The sequence below is a fragment of the Botryllus schlosseri genome, chromosome 16 (assembly GCF_051294905.1).
Source record: "Botryllus schlosseri isolate E-star chromosome 16, Bs_hap1, whole genome shotgun sequence".
Classification (NCBI taxonomy): domain Eukaryota; kingdom Metazoa; phylum Chordata; class Ascidiacea; order Stolidobranchia; family Styelidae; genus Botryllus; species Botryllus schlosseri.
In genome coordinates, this window is record NC_137251.1 from 8,359,828 (window position 1) to 8,384,208 (window position 24,381).

The window sequence follows — 24,381 nt, forward strand, 5'->3', positions numbered from 1 at the left end:
GATAAAGTAAGATATGGATTTAAATGGAACATTTTGGCATCACTTGACTGGTCCGGCCCGCAAGCGATCGAAAGGTTTGCATCTGGCCCGCGACCCGAATTGAGTTTGACACCTCTGCCGTACATGTCACAGTCGCATTGCTTTCGGTAACGAAATTATAATCTTCATAAAATTTTCTATCCCAAGGGGTTGATAACTAGCATGAACGAGAATGAGTCCGAATACGGGCGTTGTGCCTATACCAGGGGTTCTCAGAGGGTGGGCCACAGAGCATTTTGAGGTGGGCCACAAAGCTATTTAGAAAATTTTAGAATTAATGTAAGTTCAGTTATATTTGTTATGGTAAACGCTGGAAATATATTCATAAACTTTTCATCCGACTTTGATGAGACGTAGTGGCACGTATGGAGTCAGCATATACAAGTCGAAAACAGGAGGGCCAACGGCGGCTTTTCCCACTGGCTATGACAACCTACGGCTAACAGCAACTAAAGTAATTTCGAGTATATGATAACTGGAAGGTAATGAATAAGTAAACAAGTATTCCGGCAGGGTCATATGTCGTATGCCGTATAAAGGAGGTGCAATAAACTTGGATTGGAGTGCAATTGATGTAGAGATTTTCTGTACATCGGCAGGTCGTATTATTGTAAGACAGAAATAGCCATAATTGAAATATATTAGCAACTTCTGGTGAAAGCATACTGCACCACCGCAACGAATCGTAACGGATTGAGGATTTAACGGAGCGCATTAATCTTTGGAGTCGGTTTAAAATGTCCGGCCTGGAAATCATTGAACATAATGTAAGAGTCACATGACTTGATTGTATCATTGGATTGAATATTCTGACATCGCAACTTCAGTTGGTTTGGTACAAGACATACAATGTACATTGTACAGCATGCATATTAAAAAACTCCGCTTCTCCGTAGCACTAGCATCCCATTCATTAATGAATTGTTTGAAGCTGGCCCAGGATTATTATATTATTCCCCACAATAGTGGAACCAAAACCCTAATAACACAGCAGGGATTTGATCATTGTGTTTTGCGACGCGAATGGAGCAGCGGACGATCATAATATACAGAGGAGTTTTAGCCTATGATCTACCATGGCCGTAATTGCCGCACCCAAACCCGAAGGGGCCCAACATTATTCGTTGGTCGTTTATTGGAGGATATAACTCGAAAATTTTCGTCGCGCTTCGCGCGATTTCTTCGCCCTAAAGGTCAATTATATCAGTAAATTAAGATAAAAATGCGCATATTTTAGATAAATAGGCATATCGGCGCCGTCGACTACCACGCATTGAACAGGAATGTGACTCTAAAATAAGAGGTGGGCCACAGCACATTTTCAAACCGGAAAATGGGCCACGGCCAAAAAAGGGCTGAGAACCCCTGGCCTATACTAACACAATTGAAGTGTTTTTACGCGATATCGCTTCCAGTTAAAAGGGGTCTCTCAGCGTGAGATGGTTACGTAAAAAAACTCATTTACTATAGTTGTAAATGGTAATGAGAGCTGTCAATCAACACCACTATGTCATATATATCATAAACTTACACCGTTATCTTAATAATCACGTAACTTTATCAACTTCACTGCGTTATTTCGTACTTTTTCTCTCTTTCCCCCGTTATATAACCTAGTTGTGATTCGAGCCAATGAGAGATGCTAATGAAGCGAAAGAAATGAACAGATGCATGTTGTCATAAAATATTTAGCACGAGATGTTAATGCAATTGCGTTCTACATACAGATGATTGCTATTCTGTTATGGATCGAAACATTGTTGACGACTTTTGTAATCTACATGGTTACATCGGGGATTTCGCCGGACCCTGATCCCATTCCTGGTAGTCCAAACTGCGGAATAGGATACGGGAAGTGGTGAGGCAGATTGCATAAGAGGATAAGGACGAATGTAGTTACATGGATCCTTTTGGGACTTTTACGTTGTCAATTTCATAATGGTTTTGATCAATTGCATTCACCGTTTAAGCTTTTGTGGAAGACTTTCGATCTCGCCTTTTCTGCTATTCGTGCTCTCCGTCCCTCCCCCCCTCTCTCTCTCTCTCTCTCTCTCTCTCTCTCTCCGATTCGAAACCTGACTTACTCTGTACCTGTGTTCCTCGACACACTGAGCACATTGCCTGGACGGCGGTGATCCGAAGGTTCAGATAAACCCCCGATACGTGAATGTGATACAGAATCGGTGGTAGTTGTGTAGCGTCTACGGCAGGGGTGGCCAACCCGTAACCTACGAGAAGGTTTGGAGTAGCCAGCGAGGTAGTTTTCGAAATTATTTATATTATCAAAAAATAAATACGCGGTTAATTTATTGTGAACATGCAAGGCAACCCCAAAATTTGATTAGCGTGACCGTGAAATTTGGGATGTCGATGACTAAAATATCATTTCCGGCGCATTAACGTAACCAGGTAACGATCAAGATAGCGTAAGCCGATCAAGATAGCGTAATGGTTAAGCGTCCGGCTTCTTGATCGGTAGGTCGTGGGTTCGATTCCCGGCCGGGTCAGACCAAAGACCTGATTAGTAACACTGGTATCCATGGCTTCCCTGCTTGGCGCTCATGCATTACTGGGATAGCATGGAGGGGTTATGCACGACTTAGAAAGTCGTAAAGGCTATATCTGCACTTCCTTGTCCAGCGGCATATGCACATCATGCACTCATGGTATGCATATGCGCAGATCGTGTGTATGTGTATCATGAGTCGGTGTATATGCCGCAAAAACATCAAGGACAAAAATAAACTACGTCCTTATCCAGGAGCCAGCCACAATTTTGTAGATCTTAGTATATATGACCATCAAGTGGAATACTTCGCGGCAGATTAATTTCACTTGAAAGTTTTCTTAGAATTCCACGCGATTTATTGTCACTCGATTTCTTGCTTTAAGAGATGAGTCTGACTATATTCGAAATTATGACAGAACGTGTCGTCCAACATGCGACTTCGCGTGTGCACTGTGCAGTACACTCGTAAAAAGATCGTCGACGTTGAAACCTTCGCACAAAATGATAGACGCATGTTCGCCGAAACCGTCGATTTGATATGTCCAAGCGCACAATAATCCTGTCCTTGCCAATTCAGTCCAGCGGTACACAAAGGCAACCCGGAACTTATGCAAGCAACAATATTATTGACCGAATTCATTTATTATCTTTACAAAATTTTCGCGCTTCTCGCGACTATAGGACATTAATACAGACGGAGTTGTCCTGACATATTTGTTATCGATTTTGATACGTAGCAAGATAAGTCTTGTTTTCACCGTTACCTAATCCGGTTAGCTCCTATCTGACGACTAATAAAATGTCATCAACATTCATGTGGCCCGCGTATTGGTTCGTAAATCTCATGTGGCTCTTTGGTCGAAAAGGTTGGCCACCCCTGGTCTACGGCTATACGCCATTATCTCCCTAAATATATATATATATATCTATCGAAAGCCTCGCCGTTAATACACTGATATTTGTGTAACCCTGTCATATTCTTGCGAAGGAGAGTTGTGATACGAACGTACAGGAGATACACATCGACCGTCTTACAGCATATACCAACAATTGGTATTATTGTATGCAGCATCGTAATCGGTTACAGATTGCTTCACATGAAAAGAGTAGGAGGTGAGGTCTGTGCGGATTGCGGGTGTTCGTAAGCAATTCGTCGCTTGGTTTAAATAAATTTAATTTATTTTATGAAGTCACATAATAACACTAAAAATGCAGAGTAACATGAGCATGGAAAATATCTTACACTCCCTGGAAACCGGAAATTGATATTGCCGTTCAAGTATACCCAATACCCATTCACCAAATCCGCATACTGCTACATCAATTCTTAAACATTATTAGTAATATCATTATGGCAAAGATCTCCAAAATCTACTGTCTGAGATCGCAACATTACGTCTCGGCAGATTCATCACTTATTGTATATTGATTGCCGAGCCATAAATAACTCTGTGCCTATTCCGCCTAAACGCCTACTATAATATCTAGCACTCCCAATTCCAATTAAGGAGTAGGCTACATAGCAGTGCAGGGGTGGTCCGGACTTGTCAAAGATACGGGTACGTACGAGCTCGAACATTTAAAAATACCCATTACCACCATGAATTCTAGCTTGAGACGTCAGTAGGGGTAGCATTGCTGATGCTAAACAGCCGTATATACGTATAGAGAATGACGACAGCATAAGCTAATGGCATTGCGAACTATGTTGTAAGTAACATTCAAGACGTGATGGTACCAGGCTGAGATACGTTGGAATGTTCGGAAACGATTACCACGATAGTGCGGTTTCAGATCCGCATAAATTTGGATGATTACCGATTTGCAGGTATGGCGAAAAACACAGAGAGAGAGAAGAAAGAAAGATCTGCGTTGATTCAGACGTCTGTGATAGTCATGAGCTTTCTTTTTGGATACTCGATGCCGATAGGTATACATTAATATATTCCATAGAGAAGTATAACTTATACGAAAGAACACATGCGCCCACATACTGCCTGTCGTAAAATATATCGATGAAGAAAGAATGTATGAATTTTTTTACTAACGCACCTATGAAATGGTAGCATAGTGTCCTATACGGTGTCGACACAGGCAAATCTCACGCCTCATTGAAATTGTATCACTTCACAATTTCCATTTGGCTACAGTCAATTTGACGGTCATTTTTGACCGGCTTACCGAGCATTAAATTTGGTAAAACGGGTATCAATCGAAAGCTGAATCAGCACTAATTACGAAAATAGAAATTTTATTCCGCTCGTGGCCTCGGAACTCCCACAATCAGCCTCGGATTTTTCATTGTCATGGAGATTGGCATTGGGACGCAACAATGCTGTCTGGCAAAACGAGAGAGTAGCTCAAGAGAAAAAGAGCCAGACAGCATTGTTGCGTCCCAATGCCAATCTCCATAACAATGAAAAATTCGAGGCTGATTGCGGGAGTGCCAGGGCCACGAGCGGAATAAAACTTATATTTTCGTAATCAGTGCAGATTCAGCTTTCGATTGATACCCGTTTTATCAATTTAATGCTCGGCAAGCCGGTCAAAAATGACCGGTAATTGCCTGTAGCCAAATAAAAATTGTGACGTGATACAATTTCACTGAGCCATGAGATTTGCCTGTGTCGACCCCTTATAGGACACTATGATGGTAGTATCACGTGAATGCAATTCTGTGAGAAATGATTGCAAATATTCATAAATACCACATAATTGTGACAGAAATTTTCCATTAGCTCCCTAACCTCCATTGTCATGGAGACAAGGTACTTCCGACCGGAGTTGAATTGAAGATTATTCTCCTTGGTTCGCCCATCCGGTTGTGTGATTAAGTAAAAAATTCATTACCGAAACTCACTTATCCCCTATTTTATACGCCGTATATTCCCTGCACCCCTCTGATGGAGTGAAGTCACAGTTACAACCCTGAAATAATATCCCATAGGTCTGTCCACTTGTGGTAATATATTCGAACTATCGTATATAACTTGAAAACTATTTTTTCAAACAGTTTATCGCTATATCGACGCATTCGACGCCGCACGACATCTTTTCACTAAACGCTCGAGATGGCTGTATTGGACGATTGGCTATTTGCTTACTAGAGTGAGCGAATGCATCAATCCAATTTGCTACAACTACGCTTCCAGGTATCATTTGAAATTACATTCGACATGGTCACCAATATCTATATCTCACATAGGCTATTATCCTTACTTAAGTATCAAATTCGTGACAATAATTTCGCCACGTACTCTTGACATCAATATTGCTGATATAACCCCGACTGGTGAACGACACATTTCGCAACACGAGTCCTTCACAGCGAATAATGTCGCTTATTTTAAACATAGGCCATCGACTTCTGACATGCTACATATGATTTCTGTTGCTGTGTGCATTTGCCTGTAGGCTTATTCCATGCATTGCATATGTTACAGCCAAATGTGGAAGGCAACGAAGAAGTATCTGCTGAAACTTGCAGCGCGACTGAAAAATGACTCCGACCGATCCGGAAATCAGACGTCAGTTACTTACGGTAAAACCGAGACAACGCGGGCGACTCCGTCTGTCGACACTAGCCAGCAAAATCAGGATGTTTCAGCCGTCAGTACTTGACATAACTGGATCACTGATCAGATGAGTCCAACAGCATGGGACGTATATCTCGAGAGTTCGTTTGTGCAATCCCCACTTTCATGAGTTCGGACTTTATGAGAGAATTTCCCTTGTTGCACCACAAGATATATGCTGCAGTAAATCATTGATATATATATTATATATATATGTTTTGACCCCCACATTTTCACTATATATACGCCCAATAACTCATGCCTGTTACAACCGACACGTGCATTGTACACGCATTTATGTAGAGGACCACGTATTTCCTGTTCTTTGTTGCTATTTCTATATATCTTGATGAATGATAAATATCCAATATACGTGACCTATATTTCTCAACTTAATTTACATGGATATTTGCCGAATTTGGTGACTGAGATGAGTATATAGTAGTTTAAATTGTTTGTAAATACTTCATAATGAATCCCTCTCGCCTTTCTGCATATCTATAGTTGAATTTTCAACTCGTATTCGAATCAGACAGATACGCATTTTCGCAGTTCGATAAATTATGATCACACAATCGCGCCGCGGTATACGCTGCGTTTCAGAATTGAGAATTCAATCATTTATGCAGACATACAGGAGGGATCTACTATAATGTATTTACAAACAACATTCAATTGATTATGCAGTGGTACGATCGTAGCGCGAAAGTCAGTGAATTATTTAGTTGGCCGCACGAACTAACATATAGTAGGGTTTATGACGTCAAACCCGGGCACATCCTTTCTTCGTATGACCATAATGAGTATCATGGCATTTACACTCCATCAAAAGAATGACAGCTGCCAGCTGATAACACATCTACGGACCAACAAGCAACAACCAAAAATCACGACCGAATAGATGCACGACTGGTTTGAAAAAAGTAATGTTATTTGTGTCGTTCATGGGGCTTTACACTTCGTTAAGCCATAGTATATCCTACACTGGTGTAAGTAATACACAAGCGGCTCGCCGCACTTGAGTCATCATAAACATTTCTGCTTTTGACCATGGGCAATACTGGGGCCGGCTTCTCGAGCGCGAAAGTTGATATTACCGGTATCAATTAAAAGTTAGCACCAGTATGTCATCTCCGTCATCAATCATCAGTATTTCTTGTGTTTTTTATTAGATCTATACACATATCAGTTGCGAAGTTACATATGCATGCGTGCATTATATATGCGAGGGGGCTCATAATCCCAATTGGTCGGGATGTAGTTTCCATTTAACGAATTTCAGATTGTAGATTAAACCGGATTACTTCGATACCGCAGACAGAACAATTGATTCTCGTCTCCTCTGCCGCGTGATTACTTGTCAATTTACAATATTTAAGACTAATGCGTTTTGGAAGATGGAATATCGATATCCCGCGTCTAATATAACAGCCAAGTGTATACTTGTGGTTGAGCAAAATGCACCCAAATGCGTCAGGAAAGTCTCATAAAATTCGCGTGATATTTCCGCGACCACCATCGTTCGTGTATAATCCGGATCATTGCGGATTTAAACCAAGTTATTAAGTATCCATGAAACATGTAATACCCATGTAGTTCTTCTCATAGAAAAAAATACACGGGAATGCTATATAACGCAATCTTAATCGAAACACATTGTGGAAGGCATCGAGTCGTCCTAGGACTAAAGCAGAGGTGGCCAGCCTTTTTACTATCCACGGCGGCATTTCGATTACTTATACAGACTATACGGCGACATTCCAGCGGACAATCGTAGCGAACTTCCGCTCGTCCAGTAATGTCGTCGAAATCCTCAAAAGTAGCAAGTATTATTGTTATGAAAATGTATTGGGGTTTGATATCAAATTTTGTATCTAAATTTGTAAAGATGGTCTTAAATTCGACCATTATTTGATGATTCTGTAAAGCAGAGCATTATAAATACACTAGTCGGTTGTATACAGTAAAAAATGTATAACGTGTAAGCATAAAATGCAGCCTGCAATTTTGCATGGTTAAACAATTTCACACGCAGTAAACGCAACTATGAACGACAGCGTGTTGGAATCCAATGGCTCATCTTCGTTTACCGACGAGTTCAGGTAAGTCATTAAAACTTCATTGTCATGTTATATTATTATTTTTATAGTCTTTATTCACAGTAAAAGTGGTAAATACACACATATTCCGGGAGCAACCTGTCCCCTAAGAAAAATTGCGGTATTAAAGTAAACTTCTAAAATTACAGTAATATAGAGTCATTCCTTTGAAATGATTATAGTACAGTCAGATTACAAAATTGTGGTATATTAAGAATTAACAAGTGTTGCATAGATAGAGATGATTGAAAATGAAAATGAAAAGATTATTATCATTATATACTTATTCCAGTGACGTTAGATGAGGCAGGTTAAATGGTCTCTTTAGAGCAGGGGTGGCCAAACTTTTGAGCTCGTGGGCCTCATTCAACATCTGGATCCATTTGCGGGCCGCACTATATAAAATTGGGACTATAAACCAAAACGCAATATTGGTATTTGATTATATAGTGAGGACATGGAGATAATATATATGCTTATTTACACCAATCCACACATTGCTTTGATGATACCGTACGAGCCTCAGTAACAGTGGCGAGATTTCATAGGCTGGTCGGCCTCAATAACCAATTTGTCAAAACTATAAAGATGAAAGTCGGTTGTCCCGATTATTAGAACAGGATTGAAATTTAAATCTCAGAGCAGCGATCTGTTCAAAGATTTACTAATTCAACTTTTGGTTCAGTTCCAGGACACACAATGCTGATAGCATCATAACCATGTTAGCTTCAAACACGCTTCTACTATGTGTAGATAAAATATAAATACCCAAATTCTACGCATACATAGAACGAATCCACCTAAGACACGCGCGAATCGTGTTTATAAGCACATCACTGAAATGATTAAAACTGGAGTGGCCAATCTGAAATCACACTCGTGATCCGAATTATGTCAATCTCGTTTAGGATTTCTGTCATGTTTAGCAGATGGAACCTTTTAAACTGCGTGTACTGATAGTTTGATGGCATGGAAGGTTACGACTGTGGATGAGAGATTTTTAAATATGAAGTTCAAACTAAATAGTTGGAAATAATTATGAATGGGATGTAAATCGCGCGAAGCGGAAAATTTTTTTCAATCGAGCTCAGCTTTGGGCCCCCTGCCTTAGAATTATCATGGTGAAATATGTTAAGAAAAAGTTTAATCAAGTGACTACGGTAAATCGATATTTAGTACGCATTTTATAAATATTTTTAATAAGTTACTTTATACTCTCGCGGGCCGTAGTTTGCCCACCCCTGCTTTAGAGTAAGATCTACATATATATAAACAGCGTTCAACAGTACATTCATAGTAACGTTTATTGACTCGAAGAACTTGTCGCGTGCCTCTTGTCAAGAGCAACCGGCAAGATAAAAGACAACAGAGAGTTGGATTCAAAACCAAATGGCAAATTCAATGCAGTATTGATATGCCACTGCTAAATCTTCAAAGCAATGTATATTCTTCCTGTCATGTATTAAAAATATTCACGATGTACCACTGTGCCCCCGTATCCATTGTGCCCCACCTTCCCCTATTCGAAATTTCATGCTGGTGACCTGACATATTTGGTGATACGATTGTTGATCTACCGCAATCTACACTCCGCAACGGTCTTTCCAATTGTCTGATAGTTCCTGACGATTACCCCTAACGACCGCCAGCCAAATATATTCAGGTTTATATGAATATATTATTCAACTACATGCCAAATTGTTCATACTGCACCGCCGGTTCGCGATGCCAATAGCGCATTGTTTCACTGCACTGTGCTTGTCGGATTGTTGGTCCAACAATCGGATTCCTTTACTGTCGTTATCGTACCTTTTTACCCAGGCTGGATATCGGCACTAGTGTTACGCGCCTGCGGCTATGGGTTGACGGGACAGCGATCGTTTGCTAGAGTAGAGGTTTAACCAGAGTAAACAATTCGCAGGAGATAAAAAGTTATATATGGTTTAGTTAAGCAATGTAGGGTCAATAAATTTTGGGAGAGAAAGCAACGTTTTAATAGGCACAATGTTCGACCAAAAAGCGGCGATGGATGGCGATGAGCAATTGCGCATCAGAGAAGTTTTTCGATGTGTTGTGGTTCCAAATATAATTGATCATAGTGAAAGTTGAGAATTGTGCACAATATCTGAAGTTTCATCAACTTCGTTGTTTCATTAGCTTGTTTCATTAGGTTCCTTGTTACGTTAGCTTCATTAGCTTTTCATTATCTTCCTTTTTTCATTACCTTCATTAGCCTTTCATTAGCTTCCTTTTTTCATTAGCTTATTTCATTAGTTTCATTACCTTTTCATCAGCTTCATTAGCTTTTCATTAGCTTCAATGTACAAAATAAAGACACCCGGCGATTTTGATGGTTCTGTATTGTGCTCTGACATTATAAACATTTGGATTTTAGGATTCAGTGCGACGATAGCATTCGATTAATACCAGTTAATATTAATTATGAGCTGTCTATGATGAATGGCGCTATCTATGGCGGGATTTCACTCGCCTGTGCCTCACTTCTCATTTCGCTCTATACGTTTGAATAATAACATCCAAATTGTGTAAATTTTAGAGTAAATATGTTCGAAACTAGTCTTTCATAAACATCGGTTCGGTATAACAACTAATATAATCAATGTAGGTGTTTCACAATTTTCTTTTACTTATCCTGGCGACAGAGGAGACACTGCCTCACTTGCCTCCCGTGACCGCGCGCCACTCGTATATTCCCTGGTGACATTGTCAACAATATGTAAACGGAGTGCATGAAACGTCTGATAAAATCAGCTTCCAACATCTCCTTGACCCATGAAAGGGATATAAACTGATATGATGCATTTTACAGTGGTCTGTTCTCGCAATCGGAGGCAATACTACTCTTCTTGTTGACTGCGATCATGGCTGTATTCGGTGTTCTAACAAACACGGTCACACTATTGGTTATTCGCGATAGCGTCTCTTTACGAGGGTAAGTTGTGCTGCACTAGTACATTGACCTATGCTAGAGAATGTGGGCCACTCATAATGCAATAATACAAGGGTCAGGAACCTGTTTCTCGCGAGCAGCTGCTCTTTGGATGATGATGCTTTTAACTATTAGAGAAATAGAAGTGGGCAATTATCAAGTAGCAAGATTATCTTAAATCAAAATCCTATGTAATCTTCTGCATGACTTTTGAAGTAAAACAAAGACTCGTGGCGGCGTTTTCGCGGTACGCAACACATTTCGTTGTGACGAAACTATAACTTGACGACCGGTGTTTGCTTGGAAGTCAGGGTATACGCTAAAGTGGCGTGGATGTTGTGCGTGCATGGTTGTCCAGTCCATAGCGTTTGACTACTGAACAACGACGCTTTATTTCAACGTTTCTACCTTATTTATAACGGTAGTAAGAGTTGATAAGTGTGCGCTACGTTAGGAAAGCTGGGCAATGTGGGCATATATCTATTATCGATTGATAAAAGTCTGTAAATTGAGATGTGTGAGGAGATTTCGGGGAAATATATTCATCAGAAGTGAGAGCTGCTCTTACGGCAAACTAGCTGTTGGGTCGCTCAGAGATTTCTTATAGTGATTTGCATTCGACCCTTTGAATATCGGTGACATAATTTGTAGGATTGAGCTAACACTAGCTATATCTAGCTATACTCAGAGTCTCAGGGGCACATATCCCTAATGTATTTATTTATAATTATCATTATAATTACGATATAGCGAGTTGACTCGTTAGTTTAAAGACGAATTACAAACGAGATCACTGTTACAAGAGCGCAATAATCGAATCTCCAAACGTTCGCTGTTGAAGTGAAAAGTGCAGTTGTGATAGCCACCAGCCAGGCAGCGGTATGTAGGCTAATGATCCAACCTCGACACGAAGTGCGTCAGCATGACCTGATTAGTACGCGTGTTATAATAACATCACGTCAGTTTCCAGCACAGAAAACATGGCATCATCCCAACCATCAATGGTGGCGTCACAGTGGAAATGGAAATTTTATTATGGCCAACATCAGACCGGGGCAAAAGTTGCTTGGAATTCAATACATAAAATCTACTTTTTATGTTGCTGCGTGGACTAAAACCGCTGGCTGTATAAACTAAACCGGAAATTCGTTTACTTTCAAGCCTGTTCATTATTATGCCGCGATTACACAGCCTGCTTACCTCAATGCGTAATCCAGATTAGAAATATAGTCAATGTAGCAAATTATCTCGTAACATTTAAAGTCACATTACGTATTACACAGTATGTGCTTCAAGCTGTTACGTTTCCAAATCCCTATTTCGTAAATCAAGTAAATCAGTGCCCTTGATTACTAGGAGTCAAGATCACCCATAAATGATGAACGAACGAGCGCAAGCATGTCAAAAAATGAAAGCCGAAAGCTGAAGGCTTGGAGAACTAAATATTTGTTTATGGGAGTCAGCGGTTTACCTATCTTTTTGGTAGTTGGTATACGGAGGCTGGAGAATACAGATAGGATTTTTGACTCGGCCTGCCAGCGTATCTTGTGCTTCTTATTCGATCCCCAGTGAAAGATAATTACCCACCCCTGGCCAATATGGATCATTGAAACTGTAGATGTCAATAACTAGGGTTGCATTTAAAACAAACATGTTTTAAACCAGAGGTCTCAAACACGCGGCCCGCGACGATATTTGGGATTTCGAAGTATTCGACAATATTTACCTACCATTTCTGTTTTAATTTGAGAACTTATAATTAGCTCTAAAACTACTCCAGAAGCCAGAAACTACTCATCAAACTTCACTAATACATTACTTTCAAAAGTTACCACGCAGTGGAAGATCAACTATTACGTGACATTACTTGTTTATGATGGTAAAACATGACCCGTTGATGATTCGTGACTGAAATTTGTGATTTGGACTTGGGTGCGAACATCTGTAGAATTACTCGTACTCGTATACTCGCCGCGTCAAACGTTACAATCAGAAAAGGACTTTTGTGACTCGGAATGCCGTGACTCGGTACAACCACGCACGCAACAAACCATGGTGTCCTATATGGTGTTGACACAAGTAAATCTCACGGCTCAGTGAAATTGGTCATACGTCACACTTTCCATTTGGTCAACGGCAATTTGACGGTCATTTTTGACCGGCTTGCCGAGCATGAAATTTGATAAAACGGGTATCAATCGAAAGCTACCGCGGTACCGATTGCGAAAATAGAAATTTATTCTGCTCGTGGTCCTGGAGCTCCCCAAAATAAGCCTCGAATGTTGCATTGTAAGTGAGTTTTGTATTGTGACGCAGCAATGACGTCTGCGAGCAAGTGAGGAGAACCGCAAGCTGCAAACGTATTGGCCATTGTTGCGCAAGCGATTGAGCAATGAGCATTCACACTCTCACCCTCGTGCGCATTTTCTCCTGAGCTGCTCAGACGGCATGGTTGCGTCGCAATACCAAACTCACTCACAATGCAACATTCGAGGCTTATTTTGGCGAGTCCCAGGGCTCCGAACAGAATAAACTTTATATTTTCGCAATCAGTACATGGGTGGCTTTCCATTGATCCCGTGTTATCAAATTCAAAATCAAAAATTACCGTCAAATTGTCTTTGACCAAATGGAAAGTGTCACGTAGACCAATTTCACTGAGCCGTGAGATTTGCTTGTGTCCACACCATATAGGACACTATGAACTGAACAAACTATCAAACTGGTGAGAGAAATAGTAAAATATCAAAAGGTGGTAGCTTGCGTTGCGTAGCTTATTTAGATATCTAAGCAGGTAGGTATGGCAACCGCCATTGGCATTATGTTGCCCCTTTGATGAATAGTTGTTTACATCCTGTGTGATCTTGGCACTTGGGTATCTTGATAGATGTTATTATCGCAAATTTAATGTGGCGACTATCAACTAGTCGTAGCCTACGCTCCACAGCTGTAACACCAATTGATTTTTCGGCGATTGCACATTTCTATTGTTATGGCACAGATCCATTATGTTCAAGTTGTTATTGATCTGTTCCAACATTCGAAGGTAAAATCAAACGCTGATTCTATTTGACTTGTGTAACGACATGATCATTATAGCCTAGTTATCAGGAGTGGGCCTATGCTCGAAGCCAGAAAATAAGGCCTCTACTTTAAAATACATTGAATTCCCCTATTATTGGTGCTGCGGCCCGCGGCGCCATCAAAAAGTAGGAAATTGGCCCGCGAGCATATTTGCGTTTGAGACCTCTGTTTTAAACAAAGGCTTTTAAAAAAATGTGTTTTTCAAGTTGCAAAATCATGCCATAATTGTGTGAATACTTTCTAAAAAAACATGTTGTATGGGCCTACGGACAATTACCACCCGATATAGCCGACGTATACGATATGGGATATGGTTGGAACCCTCAAAATAGTCGCCTCAACAGCTATAATACGTAGATATTTCGTCAAAGCAGCTATAATTACCCTATATTTTCAAATGTCAATGTCAATCCGCTATGACTTCACAATGGAATAATTGTGACGTCATGGCTTAAGAACGAGCAATAACAAAAAACATGTTTTAAATTGATTTTTGTTTTAAATGCAACCCTATCTATATATTCACATATGAGTACTTGGGTAGTCGCAACTTGAAACAATAAAGTAGATTTGCAGTGTGTCAAATTACCAGCGTTTAAATACGGTAATACTGGATCTTGCGAAATATATTGACACATCTGGTGTTAGTAGGTAAAAATGCATCTCTGTCTGTTATTTCATTCGCAGCTCGGCATTCAACATTTTGATCGCGAGTCTCTGTGTCAGTGACATTGTTTCAGCATCAAATAGTATTTTCGCGATGTACTGGCGAACTTACGGATTCATAAAATTCTCACTTCCCAATGTAATATGTAAGGTGCGTCAAAATATTGTTGCAATGGAAAGCAGTTGTTCGGTAATATCGAAATTGCTTTAATCAGATCACTACATCATTACGCCTGTTGACGGATACTTGCACGTCGCATCACATCTTCACGTTTTGCGTGTTGAGATTAATGGCTTTGTACTATCCTCAGACCATGAGGATGTTCACACCGTCAAAGGGAAAGGTAAGTGGATACATTTTGTTCAATTGGTGCTATAAAAAGAAAGCATTTGCGTATTGCTAGGGATTGACAAATCGAGTCACAGATGTTTCGAATCACACACTGAAAATGACTACGACTTTTCAATATTTTTTAGTCATCGATATTTACAGCTGGACAGCATAGTCAATGGATACCAAATTCCAGGTGATTTACTGAGGGAAAAGCATAGATCGATTGTGTAACGAAATGTTATCACAATCAGTTCACTATACCGACTCCGAATCCAACTCCAAATCCAACTCCGAATCCATTTCCGGAACCGGAAACTTTAAAAACACACCGAGTCCGACTGCAATTCCGACTCCTAAAATTTCCTTCACAGAACTCCCGGTCCAAATTCGACTCCGACATTACTGTAAATCTATCGGGAAAAATTATACATTTACTACATTTTAGTTGTCATTATTATCAAGTGAATCAACTTATTTATTGGAATCTGTCAAAATTGTGCTCACTGCAAGAAATTAAGTTTGTGGAAGCCCTCCTGCGTGAAAAGCTTAACACGGCTCACGTATCTGAACCGTATACGTAACTATTTTATAACATTTGAAAATATTTCGTTGGAGTCGGAGTCGAAGCAATCGAACGAACTCCGACTCCAGTCAGTATGTGTTTCCCCCACTCCTCCAAAGAGTGTTATAAAATTTCTGTGACTCAGACTCCATCAAGAGAAAATTTAACGAAACTCCAACCCCGACTCCACAGCCCGAGTGCTAACAAAATTGGATTGCTTTTATGCAATATTCAGTCAAGTTGAAAAAGATCTCGGAGCACCTGTTTGCCTCGTACAAGTCAGTTTCGAATTGTAATGTCATTCAAAACCGCTTTGCCAACAATGTAGTTATTCCTGTCGATTCGAATCGATTCGATTACGAATTAGTGCATTAAATTGACCATCCGTACTCATTGATATTTGCACTATTAAGTGGATGGAAAATACATAAGAGCGAGGATTATAATTATTCTCATTATAATTATAATTGACGTGAGTTTTAACTGGTGCCTGTCACCGTTTCCGACATTATGCGCCACGGACAATAATGTGTCGTATTTTTATGCTATATGACAGATATTAAAAATTATAGCCAGGATAAATCGCTCCGTGATGAATTCTTATCTAATATGAAATACGTTACAGCAGTTTTTAAAACTATTAAGCATTGCGTTGAGCATGAGATTACAAATACACCATCACTGTATTTTTATTTATCCATTTGCACGGAATTTCCCGCTATAGACTTATGACGCTATTTTTTAATAATCATGGAACTCTATAGACTTCACTGAGTCATGTCGTACACTTTCTCTCTCTCTCTCCACGATATCGCAATCGAGTTGTGATTCGAGTCAATGACATATGCGAATGAGACAAACGGAACGAACATATACATTTGATTGGTTATATAAATATAGTTGAATAGGCTATTTATGATAATATATCTATCCAATCACGTTATAGATGACTGCTATTCTGTTGTGGATCGAAACGCTGTTATCGACTTTTGTAATCTACATGGTTACGTCGGGAATTTCGCTGGACCCTGACCCCGTTCCTGGTGCCCCAAATTGCGGGATAGGATTCGGAAAGTGGTGAGTTAGATGGTATGAGAGGAATTTTTAATATTAAACCCGTTTGGGACTTGTGCGTCACTACTTTGATATCATTCAATTATTTTGACTTTGTAAGCTTCTGTGGAGGATGTTCAATCTCAGCTTTTCCACTCTCCCTTGAATAGTTCCATATTTTGGTAGTTGTCTCCCTCTACGACGCTTTCTTCCCTCGGAAAAGGCAATATCCTGCGACATTTCTTCATTACCCGGATAGATATCTAACCATATATTTTTCTTGTACAGGAGAGCTGTGATAAGAACATACAGGAGGTACACGTCGACCGTCTTACAGCACATACCAACAATTGGTATTATTGTATGCAGCTGCGTAATCGGTTACAGATTACTTCACATGAAGAGAGTAGGAGGTGAGATCTGTGAGGACGGTAGGTGGTAATAAATATATGGTGCTCGGTCTAATTAAATTGCAATAATTGAGGAAGTCACATAACAACACTGAAAAATGCTGAGAAACGTTAGCACACCTTACACGCCTTGCCATACTGTTACAATTGACCATCTTGCATGCCCATTCGCTCAGTCCGTGTAGTGCAGCGACAATTCTTTCACTTCTGTATAAATATTATAACGGAAATGGTTCGCAGAAGATGGTAATTTTGAGATCACAACATTCCGCGTCGTTGTATAGAATTTTTGATTACGGACTCATACAGCGTGAAGGACTGGGATGTCAATCTGCAGTTATTCAGCTGAATGCGCCTACCCATATATCATTACTCCCAATTCCAAGGAGTGTGGCACTGTCGAGATGGTCGGAACCTAAGAAAGGTTCGTGAGACATGAGTCCGGTTCACGCGTAAGCTATTGGCATTGCGAACTATATCGTAACATTGAAGAAGTGATGGAACCAGACGAGCTAACATCAGTGTTGGGATCAAGTCACTACCTCCGAGTCAAGAGTTATCTCGAGTCATTGCACATTTAGACTCGAGTCAAGTCAAGTCAATCGGTTTTCGAAGGTGACTCGAGTCAAGTCACTGGTTTTTAGGAGGTGACTTGAAATTTAATCATGAATTTTGCTCCGAGTCACGAGCATATCCGCATTTTTGAAGCGCCGAGTCCGGTCAAGTCATTTTTGCAAAGTGACTCGAGTCAAGTCAAGTCATACGAAAAAGTTAACGCCCTCGAGTCAAGTCATGACTCGAGTCATCCCAACACTGGCTAACATTGCTCCAGTTCTTCTCGATTTCGCAGTAACTATATCGTTTATTTGAAATACGTAGGCTGGGTAGTGGGCAATCTGGGCATGTTCACACACGCGCGATTACCTCGATTCCGTGGTCATGGTCCTTCATAAATTACGAAGATTACCGATTTACAGGTATGGCGACAAACACAGAGAGAGAGAAAAAAGAAAGATCTGCGCTGATTCAGACGTCCGTGATAGTCGTGAGCTTTCTTTTTGGATACTCGATGCCGATAGGTATGCAAGCAGACTACTATTGAGGATGTTCGTATGAGGTATTACATATGCCTCACGAAAGATTGTAGACAAAAATCACAAATCAACATGCGCCCACATTATCATTTTCATGTGCACGCGTAGAACTTGCTACTGATGTAAAAGGTCCCGACTATAAAAGAATGTACGACCTTTTTAATGAAGTTACCATGAAACAGTGGTATCACGTGAATTTAACAAGGTATGCTTCTATTCCTACACCGCATAACTGCGATAGGTAAATGCTAATAGATTCTTAGGCTCGTATGTCATGGGGCCATATATAAGGTAGTACAGATACGATTTGCACCCGAGTTGGATTCAATTCATGGCAGCGTGTTTACGTAATAAATGTCATCAGCTATAGTCATTTGATCTCCTATTTTATATAGGCCTACGTCAGACCTTACGAGAATCACCCACGACTGCACCATAAGCGCGAAATGATGCTCCATAGGCCTGTACTTGTGGCAATATCTTCGAAGTTCGAACAATCTATATCGTATATAACTTTTTTTGATTCTTTTTCAAATAGTTTATCGCTACATTGACGCATTCGATGCCGGACGACATCTATTTACTAAGCGCACGAGATGGCAGTATTGGACAATCGCGTATTTACTTACCAGAGTGAGCGAGTGCATCAATCCGATTTGCTACAATTACGCTTCCAGGTATCAGCTGAAATTAGATATTCGGCATAGATTTCAATATCGCATACCCACTGCCTTATTACTTTGGTATCAAATTAGTGACAGTAATTTCGCGACGTGATTCTGTCACCATCGTACCCTGACTGATAGACGTCCCATTTCGCGACGCGAGTCCTGCAAAGCGAATGAGCGACCATCAGCTATAACCCGAACTCTTCAATTCTAATTTTTACAAAAGTTGTTTCTCTGTACTGTAGGCATATGCCTAATTGGCCAGTACGCTTAATCCATGTATTGTATATGTTGCAGTCAAATGTGGAAGGCAACGAAGAAATATCTCCACAAACTTGAAGCTCGGCTGAAAAACGACACCGGCGGACGCAGCAATCAACCGTCAGTCGGTTACAGTAAAACCGAGACAACGCGGGCGACTGTATCTGTCGATATTAGCCAGCAAAATCAAAATGTCTCAACCGTAATCACTTGACATAACGTGATCACTTTAGTCCTATACAATACGAGCTGTAAATCGAGGGCCAGCAAAATCTCAATCAGACTATCTCAACCGTCAACACTTGTCATATCGCTGTCAGTTGTAGTCCTATGCTTACTATGTTAATATGACGCTTTGTCGGTATTTGTTATTGAGTACCGCTCCAGATTTTCATTCTATATTTGCCCAATTGCTCATAGCAATTGGTCATGCAGCATATCATGGAGTTATTGTGCGATCGTGATATTAACATCAATGATATGAATATTGTGGTCCATATAGTACTTGATGCTTCGATAAGTAATCCCATTGTAATATATCTATTTTCTGTCTATAATAACGTGAAGTTGTATCAATGAAAAAAATATGCGTCTAACGCCTGTTATTTGGTATTTTTCATTTGGAAGATGCGCCCGGAATTATTGAATACCAGCTGTACTCGAATCGAATATAAAAGGGAATATTTCCCTCATTGACCATAGAGCAGACGTCACTGAAATGCTGAAAATTGATCGGTCGGACTAAATCATACCGGATTATCGCCTGTAGAAATTGAGAATATTAGATCGACCAAACTTATTGCACTCAGCTGTCTGCTTTTACGAAATTACGATGCAGCCAAAATGCAGTCCACGTTAAAAAGAAGCAATCAGGCGGCAGTTTCCTTAACATTACTTTACAAAAAAAGCTCGGAGTCGCAACGCTTGATCTTGTGTCGAAGCTTCAAGTCGTTTTGTAAGCGTCTCGGTCTTAGCAGTGTATGGGCCATTGAACTTCTAGGCAATATGCCCAATTGCCCATTCATATCAGCGAATTCTCCTTCCATGGAATTATATCGTCATCGAGAGGCCATATCAGCTAATGAGAAATGGTGATGTTGGACACAAGACAGTAACTTATTTTGAACGACAACAACAAAAAATTTACACTGAAATCAATTTTAGAATTTCAAAATGCTTTACGAAGCGTTCTCGCGGAATCTCAAATCAGGTCGCGGGCGCAAAATATGACCTCGCACGCCGCGTGTTGGTGACCTCTGACTTACGCGGATGATATGGCGAGGAGGAGCCTAGATAAACTTCCAATGCTTAGGTAGGAATTCTGGAGTCGACCTCGGTCGGTCTCGAACCCGCAACCCATTGGTATTGCAGCTGTGGATTATACCACTATACGCTATCTCGCCTATGGCGTTTGATCTTTTACCGTGGTTAGCTAGACCACACCTACTTGATTCAATACTATTTATGCTTTTGTCTAAAACTTTATCTTGCCATTGGCGTTTCAATTGCGAGCTCAGAGAGAAGTTCCACAAAGCCCAAAATGACGAAGTCGTATTTACGTTCCCCATGAATCATAATCGGCTATCAGCTCTATCGATTCTTTGTATAGAAATGGACTACGATCAAAAACTTTATTTTTATGATATTATCGTTGATTTAACTTCGGCGAAAGCTCGAAAAGTTCAATTTCAAGGCGATTTTTGATATTTTATTTGCCTAATGCATTTTTCTCAATTTTTTGTGTATTTTGAAACTATTTCAAAATTTTCTGCAGTCTACTTATGGCGGTATCTTCACCGAAAGCCAGGGGCGGCAGCATATGCCCCTACGCCACTGCCTTCAACTGTCCTTAGCGGTCACCTATGATAAATTTACAGGTTATGCACGATTAATAAGAGAAAGAGAGTCAAGAGAGAGAGAGAGAGAGAGGGATAGAGAGAGAGACATTAGGCATTGGTTCAGTTCCAGCATTCGTTAGGCAAGGGTGGGGAACTATTTTTCCCGGCGGGACAAATGTGAAGCAGACAAAATGTTGGCGGGCCATGCAAGAGAAAAGTTTATGTTCTGTGACGAACAGATTATGTTCTGCGACGTGTATTTTTATTTTTAAATTGAAAGCAGCGAATTACATTGCATCTTTCTTTGCTTGACATAACATTGTTTGAGAGTGATGATAACCGCTAATGACGTGCACTGATTGCATATTTTACGAATTAGGATTTTGAAACGTATGACGTAACAAAGCACGGACCTTGCAACAAAAAGATTTGAACTTGAATGTGAAAACAGTGACTTATATCTTTAATTGGTACGGCGTAATGTGCAATATTCTATTGGCTTTATCGTGAACCTGGATTACGTTACGCAATCACGGTACATAAATAAACTAGACTACAAAGTAAACGCATTTCCGGATCAATAATATACATACAGTAGTTATTGTCCACACATTAACATTATTATTTTATAGTCTAAATTCCAAAAAACTTTTCACGGGTCGCTCAGAATCGTGTTGTTGTTTTGTGATATTCATGGTGTTTCTACTACATTGGTCATTTTACACCAGGCCGATATTCTTTATTATGATTCCGTACTTGCCGACTTGTGGCACGGCCCACTTTTTAGACTTTTTAAGGCAACGCTTCCGTGGATCACGTGGCGAGGAGGAGCCTAGATAAATCTCCAACACTTAGGTAGGAATTACGTTGTCGAACTCGGTGGGACTCGAATCCGCAACCCACTGTTGTTGTCGTTTGTGGTATTCATGGTGTTCGTCGACTACTATGGTCATTTACACCAGACAAATTTTCTTCATTATTATTCCGCAGCTGCCGACTTGTAGCACGCCCTACTTCTAGGCTTTTTATAAGACACCGCTTACGCGGATGAGATGGCGAGGAGGAGCCTAGATAAATCTCCTACATTTAGGTAGGAATTCTGGAGTCGACCACGGTCGGACTCGAACCCGCAACCTATTGGTGTTGCAGCTGTGGAACGTACCACTACGCTATTTCACCACCCTGAGAATCGTGTCGCAGGCCGCGCACAACGCCCAGGTCTTCGTTATAGTCATCAATCAATCATTCAATCAAGCACGCAATCAATCAATGAAATTAGGTCTGAGGCCATGCAACACCATTACAGCTCACAGAATTGCCGAGCCAGTTGCAGGTTACAATAATGTCACGAGTGAGTGTATTACTCGGCGTTTGAAGAATCCCTACCACGACGAAATCGGTATGACTTGATTAAAGCAGGGTTGCCATACCGCAATATTTTAAAGATCTGTCCTTGTGTGAAGGGCGACATTGTCCTTATGTTAAAGATTTGTCACATTTATTTTTTACTTGAGTCCTTAGTTTTGTCTTATTTTCGACAATGATGCCGATATTATATCCTGTGGTCCTATATATATAGGAGTGGACGAAAGTTATGACTTTTTCTCAGTCATCGGCCTGGTGTAAATGACCATTGTAGTCGACAAACACCATGAATAGAACAAAAAAACGTTACCACCCTGAACAGATGATATTAGGACTGGGCGAAAGTGATGACCCTATTTATTCAGTCATAATCAGTTTACAAATTTTACGAATTTCGTGCTTAGGCAACTGGTCAGAGATTTTACATGTCCTTTGTTTTGATACATATCGATGGTAGACTGGGTCAGAGCTGGTCAGTAACGAAGTACTTCTACTTTTTTGAAGTACTCAAGTAGTTTTCCTCTACTTCTAGTATTTACTCAAGTATAACTAATTTGTCGCTACGTTTACTTCTACTTCATAATATTTTGTGATGCTCACGTATTTTTCACTATTTACAGTTTGTGAAGTAGAACTGTAGAAGTATTTTATTCTTCCAATGAGAGAGAGAGAATGATACGGGGAAATTTAGGGACTTTTTTCGCGGAGTATACCAACAGCAATAATTTAACTATCACAAAACGTGTTGGGGGCGCTGGCACTGGCACCTTACTCGTTGTCCAGGGGGCGGTAGCGGTAGAAAGTTTGGGAAACACAGCCTAGACTCTAGAACAGTAGTTCCAAGTTCTTTATGGTCTCAATCCGAGACCCAATTTCCGATTTGAAAGTGTTCCGTGATCCATCCTCTAAAGCTGGTAAGCTGATTAATCAAAACAACAGTTCAGCCCTTTCCCTATGCCTACTCACGACCTATTTGGGAAGAGGACTAAAAAGGGTCAGAACTTCACGACCCCCTGAAAATAGGTAAACTTCCACAACCGCTTCTCGGGACAGTGGTCGACAACCTGTGGTTCATCGACCGGTGCTAGTCCGCGAGGAGTACGTTACTGGTTCACGAGAAGATAGTATATTTTTGTAAGTTAAGTGAAGGTTCAGAATTATAGTAGTCAAGATCATTGAATATTTTTCAAATCAATTTAATCTCTTTAATCGAAACATTTGTGTTACTGCTTTAGGCCACTGGGTACTATTTATAGTAATCTTATAGTGCACCCATAGTGTCCCAACAATGCTGTCTGGCGAAACGAGAGAGTAGCTCAGGACGCAACAATGCTGTCTGGCGAAACGAGAGAGTAGCTCAAGAGAAAAAGAGCCAGACAGCATTGTTGCGTCCCAATGCCAATCTCCATAACAATGAAAAATTCGAGGCTGATTGTGGGAGTTCCAGGGCCACGAGCGGAATAAAATTTATATTTTCGTAATCAGTGCAGAGTCAACTTTCGATTGATACCCGTTTTACCAAATTTAATGCTCGGCAAGCCGGTCAAAAATGACCGTCAAATTGGCTGTAGCCAAATGGAAATTGTGACGTGAATCAATTTCACTGAGGCGTGAGATTTTCCTGTGTCGACACCATATAGGACACTATGGTGCAGCGCTTTTCAATATTTTTTTGAGCGCCATCCACACTTTTTTTGCAAAATAAATTTCACCCGCACTAACCAACCGAAAATTGTTATACGAAAAGAAAATGAAGATACTTATCTATATTTTGTTCAGATGTGAAACGATAGTATAATAGCCTACTGGTTTAGGTCATCAAGTGTCTCAATAAAAAACTCGTTTCCCTCGTTTTGATTTAAATTACAGTGCAC

At 40.3% G+C, this 24,381-nt stretch overlaps 2 protein-coding genes across 2 annotated transcripts in view; both read left to right on the forward strand.

Moving 5' to 3' along the window:
• The window catches only part of LOC145458535 (uncharacterized), a 29,950-nt gene extending 23,431 nt beyond the window's left edge, over positions 1–6,519 (forward strand). The window contains exons 5-9 of the mRNA XM_080336937.1: positions 1,767–1,897; positions 3,537–3,661; positions 4,377–4,478; positions 5,562–5,700; positions 5,992–6,519. Coding sequence (XP_080193063.1) covers positions 1,767–1,897; positions 3,537–3,661; positions 4,377–4,478; positions 5,562–5,700; positions 5,992–6,169 — 675 coding nt within the window. The 3' untranslated portion in view covers positions 6,170–6,519. The remainder of the gene's footprint in view (positions 1–1,766; positions 1,898–3,536; positions 3,662–4,376; positions 4,479–5,561; positions 5,701–5,991) is intronic.
• Positions 6,520–14,739: 8,220 nt separating this feature from the next.
• On the forward strand, positions 14,740–19,789 carry LOC145458538 (uncharacterized). The gene is made up of 7 exons (XM_080336939.1): positions 14,740–15,073; positions 15,138–15,266; positions 16,765–16,895; positions 17,160–17,284; positions 18,259–18,360; positions 18,914–19,052; positions 19,341–19,789. Exons 1-7 carry the CDS (start codon positions 15,017–15,019, stop codon positions 19,516–19,518), a joined length of 861 nt encoding a protein of 286 aa, XP_080193065.1. The 5' UTR covers positions 14,740–15,016; the 3' UTR covers positions 19,519–19,789.
• The last annotated feature ends 4,592 nt before the right edge of the window (positions 19,790–24,381 follow it).

Bases quoted from the DNA above. Each gene is read 5' to 3' on its own strand.
- LOC145458538 (XM_080336939.1), top strand. From the start codon at position 15,017: ATGTACTGGCGAACTTACGGATTCATAAAATTCTCACTTCCCAATGTA. The intron at 16,896-17,159 runs GTGAGTTAGATG...TTTCTTGTACAG, and splicing joins GGGATAGGATTCGGAAAGTG to GAGAGCTGTGATAAGAACAT. The intron at 17,285-18,258 runs GTGAGATCTGTG...ACCGATTTACAG, and splicing joins TCACATGAAGAGAGTAGGAG to GTATGGCGACAAACACAGAG.